At 36.4% G+C, this 19,178-nt stretch overlaps 1 protein-coding gene across 1 annotated transcript in view; it reads left to right on the forward strand.

Moving 5' to 3' along the window:
* Arms (Ankyrin repeat-rich membrane spanning) overlaps positions 1–19,178 on the forward strand; it is a gene marked incomplete in the record, with an annotated part of 380,241 nt that overhangs the window by 146,192 nt on the left and 214,871 nt on the right. Inside the window, 2 exon segments of the mRNA XM_081746181.1 lie at positions 9,790–9,888; positions 17,336–17,434. Coding sequence (XP_081602307.1) covers positions 9,790–9,888; positions 17,336–17,434 — 198 coding nt within the window.

Here is a 19,178-nt window from a genome sequence, read left to right on the forward strand (position 1 = left end):
CAAACAAGAGAGTTGCATCTAAATATAACAGAAACATGTGAAATTGGAAAGAGAAAGAAATGCCATTTTTAAACATGTAAGGGACACGGGGCATAATATTACGGTGTGAGGTTGAAGTGTTAGGACGGGAACAAAGGACGTTAATAAGAAAGTGAAAAGAGGCTAGATTTATTGGAAAAGAAAAAATTGTGTTCTGAATTGGAAAACAGGACTTGAAATTGACGAACAGTGGGGCAAGTTATTGGAAGGACTTAATTTGTAGCTTAGTTTTCCACTGGACCAGGGAGGGAAATGGATCTGCGATATTTAGTTTCATTTTTGTCAACTTCTATTATGATTGGCTGAATTTGTTTTGATCAGCCAATCAACGTTCAGATCCATTTTCTGGGAATTCTGTTATATTTAGATACAACTCTCTCTCTTGTTATTACAGTGTCTGATAAAGCCAATGTGTTCAGTTAATTGGCGAAACTGTTACACATATATTGTTGTTTTATTGGTGACATGTAATTGCAACTTAGATTTACAAGAATCAGCTTACATCTTTTTAATTAACAACTTTTGCTTCGTTCTTACTGATGATCTCGATTTGATATAACAAACGTTATAATTTCGAGTACCGTGCTTGTAATAGATGTGTTTATCCCTAATCATATATTGATTTTAACACTGACGTTAGAAATGGTGGGTGTGCGAGGAATCCGACTGTTCTGTAAATTCGATAATAATGAAAGAGAGGAATATATGAAAGACAAAAGCTACACTATTTTCGTCGTCTGTAAACAAATCCCTAAAGTTCATGTAATTTAATTTGAACTTTCGCTGTGCAAGAGAGATAGAGAACTACACACTATTACCACATTGTTTTGAAGAAAATACTTAAAATTCGCTCACCTCGAATTTTAAGTATTTTCTTCAAAACAATGTGGTAATAGTGTGTAGTTCTCTATCTGCATTCCAAATAAACATTGTAATTCTAACTATGATGGCCACACTCGTATAATTTCCTGTTCGGGTATCGGATAGAAACTTATCCGGATAACGGTCAATAGCCGGATGAAGGATAATATTCGGATAACGGAAATAATTTTTACCAGTTCATAAAGGAGAGGGATATGTAAATCTGTTCTACTCACAGAGTGTATTCTGTATTAAAATATGATCAAGCCAGTATTAATTTATTTTTGAAACATACGTCCTCTTAAAAGCTTTTGTAGTAAATTCCTAATTTTCTGATTTTCTTAGAAATTGACTAAAAGGTTGAGGAGATGAGCTATTTGCCAATTTAAAGTTTTCTCCTTTTTTTAAAAAAGCAAGCTTCTCTCTTCTACCTTTCCTTTCAGTCGACCATTGTGAGTCTGTTCATTTCTGCTCCTCGATAACTTTCGTAAAACTTATTCGATTGTAGTGAAATTTGGTATATGTTTTGCTCCAAACTTCAAATGTGGTAGACAAACGCGATGTGCGGGGTGTTCTTAGGGTTCTCCGTTTCCTCTACTTACTTTATTTTATCATTTTATTCATTCTCATCATCACTGTCTCCCTTGGCCTCGGTGCATAATCGTGAGATGTAAAACTATTTTTTTTTTCGGAACAACTAGCATTTGTCGTGATGACATTTTTTTTTTTGCCATGTACGAGGGCAAGTATAACTTTTGTTACATTGTTCGTTCTGACCTCTATCCCCGTTTATTTTATTGTTATGCTAGGGGGCGCGGTGGCTCAGTGGTAGAGCGTTCACCTCCGGTGCTTGGGGTCCCTGGTTCGATCCAAGCTCGCGCCGTGTGAACTTTGTGGTGGACAAACACCGTTCTCGTGGGTTTTCTCGGGGTTCTTCCGTTTCATCCCACTTCTTCATTCCACCATTTCATTCCTCTCTCATCATCACCGTCTCCTTTAGCCTAACCGGCATAACCGTGGGACGTAAAACTAAAGATTTCATTTCATTTTCATTTTATTGTTATGCTGTTGTAGTCATGCTATGAAAGTTTGACCGTAATTCTTCCATCTGTCGTCCTTTTATTGCAGATAGATCATGGCTGCTCAATTAAAAGTTTACACCAAAGAGGAACAACGTGCAGGAGGAGCCGCAATGCATCAAAGACTTCCGGCACAATACGGGAACAGTGTCTTGCCGCAACGGACTGTCTACGAATGGATTGGAAAATTCAAAAATGATCGAACAAGCGTTATGCACGAGGAAGAAGCCGGACCACCATCTACGGTCACATATGTTTTCAGTTCATTCGTAGACACTCCGTTGCAGCAAAACACTGTTCCTGTATTGTGCCGAAAGTCTTTGATGGATTACGGCCCTTGATACACCTTCCGACCACAAAAGCCGGATCACTGCTTGTTGTTCCTCTTTGGTGCAAACTTCTAATGGAGCGGCCATGATCTATCTGCAACAAAAGGAAGACAAATGGAGGAATTAGGATAAAACTTTCATAGCATGACCACAACAGCATAACAATAAAGTAAACGAGGTCAGAGGTCAGTATGAACAATTCACAATAGCTTAACAATAAAATAAACGAGGATAGAGGTCAGTATGAACAATCCACAATAGCTTAACAATAAAATAAACGAGGACAGAGGTCAGTATGAACAATCCACAATAGCTTAACAATAAAATAAACGAAAACAGAGGTCAGTATGAACAATCCACAATAGCTTAACAATAAAATAAACGAAAACAGAGGTCAGTATGAACAATCCACAATAGCTTAACAATAAAATAAACGAAAACAGAGGTCAGTATGAACAATCCACAATAGCTTAACAATAAAATAAACGAGGACAGAGGTCAGTATGAACAATCCACAATAGCTTAACAATAAAATAAACGAAAACAGAGGTCAGTATGAACAATCCACAATAGCTTAACAATAAAATAAACGAAAACAGAGGTCAGTATGAACAATCCACAATAGCTTAACAATAAAATAAACGAAAACAGAGGTCAGTATGAACAATTCACAGTAGCTTAACAATAAAATAAACGAAAACAGAGGTCAGTATGAACAATCCACAATAGCTTAACAATAAAATAAACGAAAACACAGGTCAGTATGAACAATCCACAATAGCTTAACAATAAAATAAACGAAAACAGAGGTCAATATGAACAATCCACAATAGCTTAACAATAAAATAAACTAAAACAGAGGTCAGTATGAACAATCCACAATAGCTTAACAATAAAATAAACGAAAACAGAGGTCAGTATGAACAATCCACAATAGCTTAACAATAAAATAAACGAAAACAGAGGTCAGTATGAACAATCCACAATAGCTTAACAATAAAATAAACGAAAACAGAGGTCAGTATGAACAATCCACAATAGCTTAACAATAAAACAAACGAAAACAGAGGTCAGTATGAACAATCCACAATAGCTTAACAATAAAATAAACGAAAACAGAGGTCAGTATGAACAATCCACAATAGCTTAACAATAAAATAAACGAGGACAGAGGTCAGTATGAACAATCCACAATAGCTTAACAATAAAATAAACGAGGACAGAGGTCAGTATGAACAATCCACAATAGCTTAACAATAAAATAAACGAGGACAGAGGTCAGTATGAACAATCCACAATAGCTTAACAATAAAATAAACGAAAACAGAGGTCAGTATGTACAATCCGCGGCAAAAAACCTGCAACATGAGGATGTAAGTTTATTGTGAAACTACGCTTAACAGCACAGGGAATGAACATAACTTCTAAGTGGAACGAATCACGCCAGCATAAAACTCGGCCTCCTCCCGTGCAAACTTATTTTGGAACAAAAGACTTCGTCATGTCACAATAAACTTATATGCTCATGTTGCAGGTTTTTTGCCGCGCATTGTACAATCCACAATAGCTTAACAATAAAATAAACGAGGACAGAGGTCAGTATGAACAATCCACAATAGCTTAACAATAAAATAAACGAGGACAGAGGTCAGTATGAACAATCCACAATAGCTTAACAATAAAATAAACGCGGACAGAGGTCAGTATGAACAATCCACAATAGCTTAACAATAAAATAAACGAGGACAGAGGTCAGTATGAACAATCCACAATAGCTTAACAATAAAATAAACGAAAACAGAGGTCAGTATGAACAATCCACAATAGCTTAACAATAAAATAAACGAAAACAGAGGTCAGTATGAACAATTCACAGTAGCTTAACAATAAAATAAACGAGGACAGAGGTCAGTATGAACAATCCACAATAGCTTAACAATAAAATAAACGAGGACAGAGGTCAGTATGAACAATCCACAATAGCTTAACAATAAAATAAACGAGGACAGAGGTCAGTATGAACAATCCACAATAGCTTAACAATAAAATAAACGAAAACAGAGGTCAGTATGAACAATCCACAATAGCTTAACAATAAAATAAACGAAAACAGAGATCAGTATGAACAATCCACAATAGCTTAACAATAAAATAAACGAAAACAGAGGTCAGTATGAACAATCCACAATAGCTTAACAATAAAATAAACGAAAACAGAGGTCAGTATGAACAATCCACAATAGCTTAACAATAAAATAAACGAGGACAGAGGTCAGTATGAACAATCCACAATAGCTTAACAATAAAATAAACTAGGACATAGGTCAGTATGAACAATCCACAATAGCTTAACAATAAAATAAACGAGAACACAGGTCAGTATGAACAATCCACAATAGCTTAACAATAAAATAAACGAGGACAGAGGTCAGTATGAACAATCCACAATAGCTTAACAATAAAATAAACGCGGACAGAGGTCAGTATGAACTATCCACAATAGCTTAACAATAAAATAAACGCGTACAGAGGTCAGTATGAACTATCCACAATAGCTTAACAATAAAATAAACGCGGACAGAGGTCAGTATGAACTATCCACAATAGCTTAACAATAAAATAAACGCGGACAGATGTCAGTATGAACTATCCACAATAGCTTAACAATAAAATAAACGAGGACAGAGGTCAGTATGAACAATCCACAATAGCTTAACAATAAAATAAACGAGGACAGAGGTCAGTATGAACAATCCACAATAGCTTAACAATAAAATAAACGAAAACAGAGGTCAGTATGAACAATCCACAATAGCTTAACAATAAAATAAACGAGGACAGAGGTCAGTATGAACAATCCACAATAGCTTAACAATAAAATAAACGAGGACAGAGGTCAGTATGAACAATCCACAATAGCTTAACAATAAAATAAACGAGGACAGAGGTCAGTATGAACAATCCACAATAGCTTAACAATAAAATAAACGAGGACAGAGGTCAGTATGAACAATCCACAATAGCTTAACAATAAAATAAACGAAAACAGAGGTCAGTATGAACAATCCACAATAGCTTAACAATAAAATAAACGAGGACAAAGGTCAGTATAAACAATGTAAAAAATGTTATAGCTTCGTTGTTATAAATTTTTGACTTAACCCACGTACCAAGGCAGACTTTCATCTTGACCTTCATATGTCATTTTGTGTTATTTTAAAATTTTGTGGTATTGAGAGTTTCTCCAAAAATCTATGTAGGAGCCTTCGTTGAACTAATCGCACTGAGCCCCATGCTCACAATATCAATCCGCCATCACACTCACAACACTGTTTCGACATCACGCCCATTCGACCTCACACTTACAGCATCATTTCGACATCACACTTACTCGAGCTCACGCTCACATCATCAATCTAACATCACATTCACTCAACGTCACTTCACAAAATCCGACATCACTTTCACTCAATGTCATTTCCTCCTCATATTTATTTAAGCTCATGATCACATAATCATTGGAAATCAAGCTTCTGAAAGTCACTGTCATACCTTCAAGCTTCAACGGGTAATGGGATTTATAAATAAATAAATAAATAAATAAATAAATAAATAAATAAAATTGATTCATCGTTTCAAGAATGGATTCCGTCTCCATCTTTATTTCTTCACTTTAACTAGAAGTGGCAAAAACCCTACCACCACTTTGGTTTTAAATATTGATCTTCATAAAGCAGAAATACTAATAGATAGTTGTTTGATGTGGATTCAACGTATTGTCTCGAAACTTTATTCCTCTATACAAACGAAAGTGGTGGTAAAGTCAAGTGTCAGCACTGATTGTCATGTTAGAAAACGGAATTGTAATACTTGGTACATAGCGAGAAGCAGTTTTAAAATATTGTAATGTGTAAGTAGAGTTTAATAACGGTCCGGGTGTTTTTCCCTTCACCAGTTTTATTACAAAATCCAAATCCAAATAAGTGAATTTACAAAGAATAATCTAATAGTTTCTTTCCTTATCATCGACCAAGATGAAGGAGAAAGGTGTTTTGCACGGTGCCCCTTCAGCTCATTGCAGCCTCCAGAACATCTACGGAGATTTTAGATGAATACTTGTAGGAAATCATCCTCAGCCTAATGCAGCTTCGCGAGGTTTAGATGTGGTTAGGATTCCTTAGTCCAAGGCGACGTCGGGTTTAGGTATAGGTGAACTCCTTAGTCCAAGGCGACCTCGGCAGCTGTTGTGGGTTATTTGATCAGCGATCTACTCATAGTTGGTTCATCTTCGAGCTCCGCTTTTATAGGTGGTCTCCTGGTGGCTCGTTCCTCCTCAGGCTCCATCGTTTTGGTTTCGTGTCTTCCTGGTTGTTGTTTCTCATTTGGTTGTGATGTTTGTAAATAATGGCACGTGTTGTGGTGACATCTGCTTGCGCTGAAGGTAGGGATCCTTACACCATTGTCTGGGGTTACAATTAGTTAGGAACAATGGAGTAAATTAACCCATATCTTCTTTTTATAAAAAAAATTGAAATCTTGCTTCCCTAAAAATTATCCAATTTCCATTAATCATGAAATGTACTTTCTTTCGTGCTTCCCTATACGGCCTATTGCTTGAGATCGAAATCAGTAGGATATGAGATGAATTTAGCCCCAAGTTTAAGAAAATGTTACAAGAAATTTCTGAATAAATATTTCTATTTTCATGAATCATGACCTCAGAGGCTTATTGGTTCATGGCTGGTTTGTTTGAAGTTGTAAGAATAGGTTTCAGCCATGACTTGATTTGTTTACTGCAATCGGAAGTGATAGAAACTTCCTACTACTTCTAGTTTTAATATTAATTTCCATAGAGCTGTAAGAGAAATCGAGAAATGGCTTTTTAGTATGGATTCAATTTTAGCGTCTTAAGGATAAGCATCAGTTTGACCTTTATCCCTAAATTCAAACCGAATGTAGGGGGCCACGACCAAGTAAATTTGTAGTGGACAACATCATGTCCGTGAGTTTTCTCGGGGATACTCCTGTTTCCTTCCTTATTGTCATTCCACCAATTCCATCATCGCCCGTCACTTGCCTTAAACAACCGTCAACTTTAGCCTAAAGGGTATACTCGAGGGACGTTAAACTGAAAGAATTTTCAATTTCCAAGTTGAATCTTAGCTGAGATAATCGATTTAGCAAGACCAATTGAACAATGTTTAAACAGTTTGACAATTTGTGTATTGAATCAAAACTTAACTCTGGTTTCAACTTTGACGGATATATATATATACAGGGGTAGACAAAAAATCTAAAAACACTTCATAGAGGACACGTAACTTTGGCCCTCCACTGTACAACACGTGTTGCGGTTGCCGATCGTCTTTTGTTTTCAGTGTGTCATGTTGGACCTTCTTCTTCCGTTAGCAGTAACCAGTTCACCTGTGAGTGTCGTGGTATGAAAGTGGTGCGGTAAAATTGGCGACCTGACAGACTTCCAAAGAGGCATGATGGTTGGTGCGCGTCTGGTTGGAGCTTCAGTGGTAACAGTGGCGAACATTGTGGGGGTATCGAAAGGCATTGTGTCCAATGCCACGAGAGCATACACAATTCATGGGCAAACGACGTCTGCAAAGCACAACAGTGGTCGAAAGACAATCCTGCCAGATAGGGACCGGAGGGCATTAAAACGGATTGTAGGAGCTAAAAAGAAGACCACTGCAATGAAAATTACGTCTGAACTCAATTCCGGCCTACAGCACCCGGTTTTATCGAAAACAGTGCGATGGGAACTTCATAAAATGAAAATTCATGGCAGGGCCGCTATCGCCAAACCCCTGGTCACAGCAGTAAATGCGAAGAGTCGTATCCAGTGATGCAAGGACGCATGGGAGCGGTTCTGTTACAGTATGGGCAGTAATATCGTAGTTTTCTGCAGGTCCCATGATAGCCCTGCATGGAATGATGAATGCTAAGGCGTATGAGGCCATTTTGGGGGACCAGGTTCTACCCATGGCCCAAATATTGTTCCCTGATGGTGCTTGCAACTACCAAGATGATTTGGCACCCTGTCACGCTGCAAAAAATGTGAAATCATGGTTTGAGGAGCATGACCAGGAGCTATCACACCTCCCCTGGGTCCCACAATCTCCAGATCTGAACATCATTGAGCCATTGTGGTCTGAGTTAGAAAGGCGTGTTCGGTCTCATTACCTTCCACCAGCATCTCTTAAGGAACTGGAGCATATTTTGGAGGAACAATGGTACAAAATTCCACACACCACAATTCAGGAGCTGTATACGTCCATTCCACGTCGGATCCAAGCTGTTTTGGACGCAAAAGGAGGCCCCACACCATACTAGGTATAATTTTCACACTTTTGCAAACGTTTTAGATTTTTTTGTCTAACCCATATATATATATATATATATATATATATATATATATATATATATATATATATATATATATATATATATATATACAAGAAAAAGAAGAACTTAAGAACTCCTTTATAGTTTATGAATGTAAAGTGACTTTCAGAAATTCAAAAATATGGTTTATTTCTAACAGTGCACTTAAATTGTATTTTTTAAAGAAAAATATTATTTTTTCAATAAATCATTTCACATCATTAAAAATGTGGCATAGCATGACTTATGTACGTACTTTTCAGAAGTGATGTATAAATATTTTTAGTTACTTGTAGGCTTACACGTGTGCAGTTTTATATTAAAATGCAGCTTACATCTGTTTCATCTGTTAAACCGCATCTAATTTTTAAGCATACATTTTGTGTGCCACAGAGAAATGGACTATAGAGGGTGTCCACAAAGTCTTACTCGGGGCCATTTTGTCAGAAATGGTTCGGAGTTGGAAATTTCTGCTAACACGTAGTGTATGTACTGTGGGAGCCCACTGTTTGAAATGCTCGCGATAACTGGGTGACTCATACAAGTTGGAATAGTAGTTTTGAAAAACCTTTATCACCGAAGATTTTAATTCATTACTTTATTTATTGATGACTTTTTGTGTGTGTGCTGAAATTAAGACTCTGTAATCTTCTCGAAACTCTTAGCTATGTGTATACATTGTTTTAAAAGTAGGGCTACGTGAAATATGCCAAGAAAACAAGAGATTCCGAAAGACAATGATTTTAATCCATATATTCTTCATATATGAAACAATGTAATAGAAAAATAGTTGAAGACTATAAAAAAATCCACGTAAACAAACTGCAATATGCAATAAAAATAACATGGAGGAAACGAAATTCAGAATTTTATAGAAGTTGTCGTTAAAAATAAAGTATGTGTAAACAATAGAAGTTCAAAAAGAGAGCTTTACTATGTTATAGGCATGTGTTCATTCATAAGTAGTTAATAATCGGTAAAATTTGTGAGCACTACTATCTCTCTCTATAATTTTTACTTTCACGACTCTATATTTTTACTTTCGTAGTTTTGTCTCGCGCATTAATGCTTATTTGTATTTTCAGGTGGGAACCACCGCTCTTATGGTAGCAGCTTCCAGGGGAAAGCTTGAGTTTGTCAAAGAATTAATAGTCAGTGGTGCAGATGTCAACGTTGAAGATGCTGTAAGTATATATGTGTATATAATTTTTTTCTTCGTATTATTACTATATTTAGACAAAAATATTGTATTTCAATAAAGGGAAATTTAAATAAAAATACTAAGGTGAAAACACATCTCGTTTTAAAGTGCTGCGTAAGGCCATTTCATTTAACATGAAATGATACAAACAAATTTCTTCTAAAACTTAGGACTGAAGAGTCATTTTTTATTATACAGGGTAACTGCAAGATTTGTAAGCATTGATGAAAAGGAAACTAACTAAATGCAAAATGCCGTTTACGTATCTTCTACCATTCTTAATGCAACTGTTTAAAAGTCCGTCATTATTTTTTACTTTTTCTTTTTGAATGTATAAATTTTTGAATTCTGTTCTCTACAATAGACATCTAGAGCAATTAATTCAGTCGAGTTCGATAATGGAGTCAATTCGTTAACATCTTAACGGGTTACGGTGGCCTAGTCCGTCCGTTACTCCACAGATGACGAAATCGAATTTTTAAATTCACTTTTTTTCTTTTTTACAATACATAGCTAGAGCGATTGAGGTGTCTGGGGTGGACCTTTTATAGCTCAAAATTCAAGCCCCTTAAAATAATGATGGACGTGTTTTTGAGTTTTTTCATATTCGCAGTCATTTCGAAGATTCAGGGAGTGGCAAATTTTAAATGCACCACCCTATATATATATATATATATATATATATATATATATATATATATATATATAATATAATATAATATAAGAGTGTCCCTTATTTTTGGTAATTTCGTGTTGCGAAACGCACATCCCTCAAATGTATTCTATGTGACCGTAAACACGCATTGGTGAAATATTAGCTCTACGAGAACGTTAACCCGTGCCGACTTGACGACAAAGTCATGAAATTTACGTTTCCACATTATAATATAATTTAGAATTTCCAACCATAATAACGGAGAAACTTAAAGAGACAGAGAAACGAAACTTTGCACGAAGCAAGTAGAGAAAGGGCGACATCTGCCCGTGTATTAACATCACCGTATGAACAATATTGCCATCCCAAGAGAAAGTTATGTTTTTGTAAATCGAATAACCTAAATTGGATATCATCATTGGAATCAATGAAAATAAAGACAAAAGAGATGGTAAACGTAGATCAGAGTTGCAAACTTTTCGAGAAATGACGTGAAAGATGTGCTCAATGCAAGCATGCATGTGCTATATGCACAGTTAGCGCATATAGGAAGTGAGGTACTAACGTTTCGTAAACCTTAAATTAAATAGTAGCAAGAACTGTTTACGCTGATTCTAGGTGTAGAAGGGACCGTGAAACAGTGTTGCCATCAACAGAAGAGAAAAATTGAGTTTGGAAAAGCTACAATAACTCGGAAAAGGCCACTAGTGCTGTATGGTTTAAAACCTATAATGCTAGGAGGTAGAGCACGAGGAGTAGTACCATGGTTATGTGAGATCGATAAGTCAAGTACTGACCAAAATATTCGTTATCTTATTAAAGCTGAGAAGTAAGATTCGTAAAAGATGGCAACGCTGCACACTGGCGGTTTTTTACTCTTATCATCATTATCAGTGATCTCAAAAACCCACGGCTACATAAACCCATGCAAATTGCTCGCTGTTTTCATATTTTAACCAGGTTGTTAGGATTCGAACCTACTGTGCAGCGTTGCCATCTTTTACGAATCTTACTTCTAAGCTTTAACAAGATAGCGAATATCTCAGTCAGTACGTGACTATAGTATCGTGACGTACATAACCACAATACTATTCCTCATGCTCTACGGCCTTGCATTATAGGTTTTAGACCACACAGCACTAATGACCTTTTCCGTGTTATTGTACCTTTTCCAAACTCAACTTTTCTCTTCCGTTGATGGCAACAATGTTCCGCGGACCCTTCTAGATCTAGAGTCAGAGTAAACAGTTCTTGTTACTATTTAATTTAAGGTGTACAAAACGTTTGTACCTCACTTCCTATATGCGCTAACTTTGCATATAGCATATGCATGCTTGCATTCAGCACGTATTTCACATTATTTCTTGCAAAGTTTGCAACACTGATCTACGTTTACCATCTCTTTTGTCTTTATTTTCATTGTTGATTCCAATGATGATATCCAATTTAGGTCATTCGATTTACAAAAACAGCATTCTCTTATGTTGGCAACACTGTTCACCCGGTGATGTTAATACACGGGCAGATGTCGTCCTTTCTCTACTTGCTTCGTGCAAAGTTTCGTTTCTCTGTCTCTTTAGTTTCTCCGTTATCACGGTTGAAAATTCTAAATTATATTATAATGTGGAAACTAAAATTTCATGACTTTGTCGTCAAGTCGGCACGGGTTAACGTTCTCGTAGAGAGCTAATATTTCACCAATACGTGTTTACGGTCACATAGAATACATTTGGGGAGTGTGCGTATCGCAACACTAAATTACCCAAAATAAGGGATATATATATAATATGTATGTTCAACGTAGCATAGTTTATACCCATTGTTGGCTGAGTGTATATTTGTGTATTTTTTGTAAAGAAAAAGCAAAGGAAAATGTAAAAAATAAATAAATAAAAAGCAAATGAATAGAACATTGTGGTTGCCACTTCCTTTAATATAGCTAAATTAATCACATAACTTCTGTCTTAGGAATTGGACACTCAACAAACTAGGGAAAATTTGATAAAGAAAGGGAAAATTTTGGGTCAGTTGTGGGAAAATTTTCGTAGGGAAACCTACGAACACTGATCTCACTCTTTGTTATTGAAACAGAGGTCTAGAATAGTAAAACGGTAAAAGTTTTACTCGCGCACTTTAGCCCAGTCAATAAAGGTTTTTGCAAGGAAAAAATTTGGGTAAAGCTGATTTTCTCCCAAGTGATAGACCACTATGAGGGGAACATTTTTCCAAAAGTCCCCGCCCCTCCCCCTGGAGCTTTCCCCACCACGCCCCCTCAAAGTTAAAAAATGGGCGTTTTAGAAAAAAAGGCCATATCTTCAAAACTAATGGACATATTGACATGCTTCTTTTTTTCTCGTAATCTGTGAAATGTGCTCTACAATTTCGTATTCCTTAAAGGTTTTCATAAACCTAATGGTTTCTTGGCAATTTTAACCTAAAGAGTAAAAAATGAAAAAAATCGCCCGCGCCATTTTGTTTTCCCTCTTATATTTCCTTAGTGAGTTGTGATATGGAAAAATGTTTCAAATAAATCTTAAAGAGCATAAAATTATCTTTCCAACGGTGTATATATTGTGGGGGTTACTCTTAAAATTAGCCATGTAGCGAGGTAAGTTTGAAGACGAGCGGGCTCAAATTTTCGCCTCAAATATCAGTCACTATGTTTCATTTTGAAAAAAAAAAGACAAAGCTTTTTGTTTTTTAAATAATAAACCACTGCATTGTTAGAAAAGCATTTTTGTTTAGTCCTGCCTCCCCTGTGAAGCTTTAACCCTTACTCTATCCCCATTACCATTCCAAATTTAAAAATAAGCGTTTCTGACAAAAGGTATTATCTCCAAAACTATTCAACACAGTGATAATTTTCACATTCTCTTTTATTCTTAAAAAGTGATAAAATTATTTTATTTTATTTTCTATTTTTTTTATAAATCTAATCATTTCTAAATAAACAAATAAACTATAAAAATTTGAAATATTTTGTTTGCTCTTCCTTTCCCTATTTTTTTGCCTTGGATCTCCTCAGTCAATTAGCGTATGAAATTATATCTATAACATTTTTTATTATGTTTACATCTTAATTTTGAACATGTCCGCTATGCTTACTGCAGTATTTTCAACTTAATCTTCCGTAGCTATACAGTATACTATTTAATTTTCGGATGATGATTCTAACCTTTCTTCCTCGGAATAAAAATATAAATTTAGGCAAGACAGCCCATACAGTGCTCACACATTACAGAGCAATCTATTTTAGTTATTTTACATTTACAGTATTGCCTACATCCTTGCTTACACGAACACGATATTATGTACAGAAGCTCGTCTGGTGCAAATGGCTTGGATGTGGGAATAGGTTTCAATGTCTTTTTGGAGCGTCCCTTTTCTTTAATTAATTCTATCCAACCCCATTCTGTGTCAGGAAGTTTATTTCCTAACCATTTCTGTACTTGCAAAAATACTCTGAGCGAATGTTCATTACATGCTTCAGAAGTTGGAGGTAGTTTGGCCAGGTCAAAGTTAGATCTTAGTGAACTTTTCTTTGTGAAAGACAAAAATCTGTGGTATCGGGCTTCATTCAAATTTGAGTATTTTCCCAAATCATACAAAGCCAAACCTAATTTTTCACCTGTAGATAATATTTCTCCTTTAGATTTTGAAATATCCAAAAACACTCTGGCCCAGTTTTGAAATTCCGGTGATTTGAGCATATCTATTACTTTTAATTTTCCCATACCATAAAAACACGATGTCGTGTCACATCCTGTAAACGCATGACAGAACAAAAGTAGTTACCGGCAATCTCCAAACTTTTCAATCAATGTTTCGATCATGAAGTACCGTGTGTTCGGAGTCACACTACCTTTCTCTTTACAGAAGTAAACAGAAGCACTTTCTTTCTCAGGAGACAAAGCAGTAAGTAAGACTACCAGGTCAGTATCAGATCCTACAACAATAACTTTTGAAGCAGTTTTCAACTGTTGAATGGCCGTCATTACAATGTCAACATCTGCGTCTTCCTCTGCTGTAATTACAGTCAATCCCGGTTTCACGAGTTCAGACCCCAGAGCCAACGATAATCTCTTCTTATTGTTTCTATTACCTAAGAACTCGTCTTTTCCCGTGGCACAGACTGTGTTTTGACAAAAAATTATGTGTTGTGAAGATTTTTTCGCCGCTCTCCTGTTTTGTTCTTCATTTTTCGTGGTAGGCTTACTAGGGTAATTATAAAAAACAACGATAATTTTTGACCATATTTATTAACAACGTGTGTACAATAGTTCTCTAAGACAGCTCCAAAGGTACATTTTTTTAGCCATGGCAGATGGTGAAGAAGAAACCCTCCGTCTACAATATATGTTGCATCCTTTACATCTAGTTCTTCGATGATTCCTTCTTCAAAAACTTTCATCAAGGATGATTTCGAAGAGAAACTTCGTCAATCAGAGCTGGTTGGCGTACTGCCAATTCATATTCGAAATATGTCTTTAATTTGCTGGCGCTATCACAGGCACACAATATCCGATTAAAAAGGTGTTGAGAATTGATATTGACCTCTTTTGATCTTACTCTTGCTGACTTCTGTGCTGCCTGTGTCTTCACCTTTTCTGTGCAGTTTGAGTTCTTGGAAATTTTTACCTTTAATTTTGTTCATGGTAGACAAACCGACATCGTATGCTTGATCACAGTTTATTGAATCATCACAAACAAACCCAGTGGCCAAAGAGAACAGTTCACCAGAAGGATTGTGTTCTTGTAACCAAGCTGTAAACTTCTGTAAGTCTGACAAGTCTTTCTTTCTGGATTCTCGTAGTTACACGTGCTGTTCGCTAAACTGCATTGCTATTCCGAAAAAATCTTCTACAGCCTCATGGACTTTGAGAAAGAATGGTGTTCCAAGTACCCATTTTGAAAGAGTATAGTCAGTAATGCCACGGCCATGTGTCAGTCCTCCAACAGATTTCATGGGTCGCATCAAATCTTGTTCTATGCACATATCAGACCACGTTCCTGACCAGTACTTGCCTTTCCGTCTAATAGTGAAGAATCCTTTGTCCTTAAAAAGAACTAGTTCTTGATTTGTGAGTTTTAATTCAAGTTTGCACATCTCTTGTGCATACAAGTGGGCGGATTTAGCATAGGGGAGATGTCCGGCAGCATGAAAATATGAGAGAATTTGAATTGTTGTATTCATATGTAAATCCCAGTTTCCTGATCTTTCTGCAGCTTAATTGTTCTGCTTAAAGTTCTAATTTCCTGCAAGAAATCGTTAAATTTGCTCAAAGCTTCTTTAACAGCTGGTTCTTCTAGAACATCTTGTTCATTAAAACTCTTTTCAAGAAGATCTTTAGAAATATTTTCCAAATATGCAAGAGAGCCATTTATTTCAGGAAAACTGCTCTTCATCACTTTAACAATCGCACAAGCAGTAAGGCTATATGCTCGGACAGCTCTTGCGTATGCGTGACCATTCAAATGTGGTTCACAGTCAGTTTACCGTAAACTGTAGCCCATAGGTCTTCCAAACCACTCCCCTCCATTATCTTTCCAATAGCACCCATAAAAGACATTAATAGATGGAATCCTCCTAGCCTCAGAATAATTTTTGACACTTCACTGTTGGGATTTGCTGACGCTACAATTTCAGCCGCCTTTAAAAACAATGGTTGATCGAACGTAACAATACAGGCACGGCGTTGCTTCTGACATTGTTCTGCAGCATAACTGAGAGCAGAGAAAATTGTTGATGGATTGCTAGGATCCATGTTTATAAAGGGAATTCCTAATATATATGTATCCTCACAATCTTCTCTTCTACTCATTACGGATGTCATGGATCCATTCCACCCAGGCTGCATATCTGCGCCTGCAATCCACAAAACATTCATTGGAAATATGGGGTGTACCGTTCGACATTCAATTCCTCTGGTAACTTTCAAGTCATTAAAATCTTCCACAAAAATATTGGAGAGCCCACTACGGTGACTTTCTTTGGCATACGAAAGAATACGAATAGTTTCAGGATTAAATGTTCCCAACGGAGTTCATTCACCTCCACTTCTGTTTTAACACATTTACTTAGTGTTATGCATTTTATCCCTCCATTATATTTGAGGCGAAAATTTGAGCCCGCTCGTCTTCAAACTTACCTCGCTACATGGCTAATTTTAAGAGTAACCCCCACAATATATACACCGTTGGAAAGATAATTTTATGCTCTTTAAGATTTATTTGAAACATTTTTCCATATCACAACTCGCTAAGGAAATATAAGAGGAAAAACAAAATGGCGCGGGCGATTTGTTTCATTTTTTACTCTTTAGGTTAAAATTGCCAAGAAACCATTAGGTTTATGAAAAACTTTAAGGAATACGAAATTGTAGAGCACATTTCACAGATTACGAGAAAAAAAGAAGCATGTCAATATATCCATTAGTTTTGAAGATATGGCCTTTTCTCTAAAACGCCTATTTTTTAACTTTGAGGGGGCGTGGTGGGGAAAGCTCCAGGGGGAGGGGCGGGGACTTTTGGGGAAATGTTCCTCTCATAGTGGTCTATCACTTGAGAGAAAATCAGCTTTACCCAAATTTTTTCCGAACTTTGATGTTTTTTGACTTTCATTGACTGGGCTACTTAGATGACACCACATATCCTACAGCGGTTGACATCTATCAGACGAAATAGAAACTTCTATGCGTAATCATTTATTAGATCGTCTACTTTAGTATTGCCTTTAGTAGAGTTTATTATAATATATTAATATGTTTTATTCCAGGATAATTGGACAGCATTGTTGTGTGCTGCAAAGGAGGGTCATGCCGATGTATGCGCTGAATTACTTGATTCTGGGGCTCAGATAGAACAGAGAGATATGGTAAGTTCGTTTTTAGGAATCCTTTACTTGTTAGGGAGCACACTAAGTTTTGTTTTCCTCGTGTGGATAGTGTACGCGCCTTTGGCGTGGATAATCAGAATTCGATTCCCTGCGTGAGCTCGTCTGTTTCGGATACTACGCTAAGCGATAGGTCCAAGTTTCAAATAGTTCGCTGCTAAAAGGGACGATAAACTCAAATCGAACTAACTCGAGTTCTGTTTTTCACATTTTTAAAAAAATAAATATTGTATATTATATTACATTTTCTACATAATTAACGAGCACAGTCACTTCCAGTCACGAAATTTAGCTTTTGGGTCACGATTTTTTTTCTAAGTCTGTACAAATATAAGTACAGACTGGAAACTTTTGTTCTATAAAACGTCAAAATCAATCACCAAAAATGTCTGTGGTCGGCTTCAGACGCTACCAAATCACAAGCAAAGCACGCTTCTATCGCATGCATGAACATTCGGCGTAATTCGCACCCAAATTCGCCCTTGAGAATGTTGCGAAATTGTATGATTTGGTAAAGAAAAGGTCACGAAAAAGTCACGAAATTTCAATTTGGAATTTTAGTAGACACCCTGGTTGAACAAGTAAAGTTGTTAAGGGCTGTTTAACAGTTTTTTAAAGTCACTTTTCTCTAAAACTGTTTGTGCGACTTTGATAAAAGCTTGCATGTCCATCATGGCCCACACATTAGCATTGATTTCCCCAAGTCTATTGAAATAAAATTACCAAACTGAATGTTGATAACGGTGTACAGGGTATCTATCGGACATGAAAGTCATGTAAACGTCACGAAATTTAGCTTTTAGGTCACGAGTTTCTTCATCTGTACAAATATAAGTGCAGACCGGAAAATTTTGTTCTATAAAACGTGAAAATTCACCACCAAAAATGTCTATGTTCGGCTTTAGACGCTACCGAATCGAAACCAAAGTATGATTCTATCGCATGAATGAAAATTCGGTCCAATTTGCATCCAAATTCACACTTGAGAATGTTGCGAAATGTTATGGTTTGGTAAAGAAAAGGTCACGAAAAAGTCACGAAATTTCATTTTAGAATTTGAGTAGACATCCTGGTGTAGATAATTTTTGAAGTGAGTTGGGTTTAATCGATATCTTTTGAGAAGGCAGAAACGATCTCACATACCAAAATCGATTTATTCAAGGCTGTTTGAACTACATTGTTTAACGTTTCCATGGGACTCTTCCCTGGAGTCTTGGTCACGGAGTATAAAGACAGGAAGAAGAAAAATAAAAAGATCAAGAAATAAAATGAAACAGACTTACAAAGGAAAAAGCGGTGCTGGAACACACTTTGCCATTTTCAGTAGTCACACATCAAATCGACTCCGCCATATTGCAACTTGCGTCACCACCATTTGATGTGTGTGATCGTTGAACTTGACTAAGTGTGTTTCGGTACCGTTCTTTCCTTTGTAAGTCCGTTCCATTTTATTCCCTGATTTCTTTCCCTTGTTTTAATGCTCCGTGATCAAGACTGCAGGAGAGAGTCGAAAGCACAAGTAATACTCAGGTATTACAGAAACCAGTAAGTAGAATAACATTTCATTTTCATTCAAATACGCATCCTGACGGGAAGAGGATTCACTTCCCATAAACCTATTGTTTCTGTGCGAAAACCGGATTTGTTTTTCATCTTTTGATGTTGATATATGTAGACTGACCATAAAATCCGGGCTAGGTGCCAAAAAGAAAATGTTAAGTAAAAA

Source organism: Thermobia domestica, chromosome 18 (assembly GCF_964235325.1).
Source record: "Thermobia domestica chromosome 18, izTheDome1.hap1.1, whole genome shotgun sequence".
Classification (NCBI taxonomy): Eukaryota; Metazoa; Arthropoda; class Insecta; order Zygentoma; family Lepismatidae; genus Thermobia; species Thermobia domestica.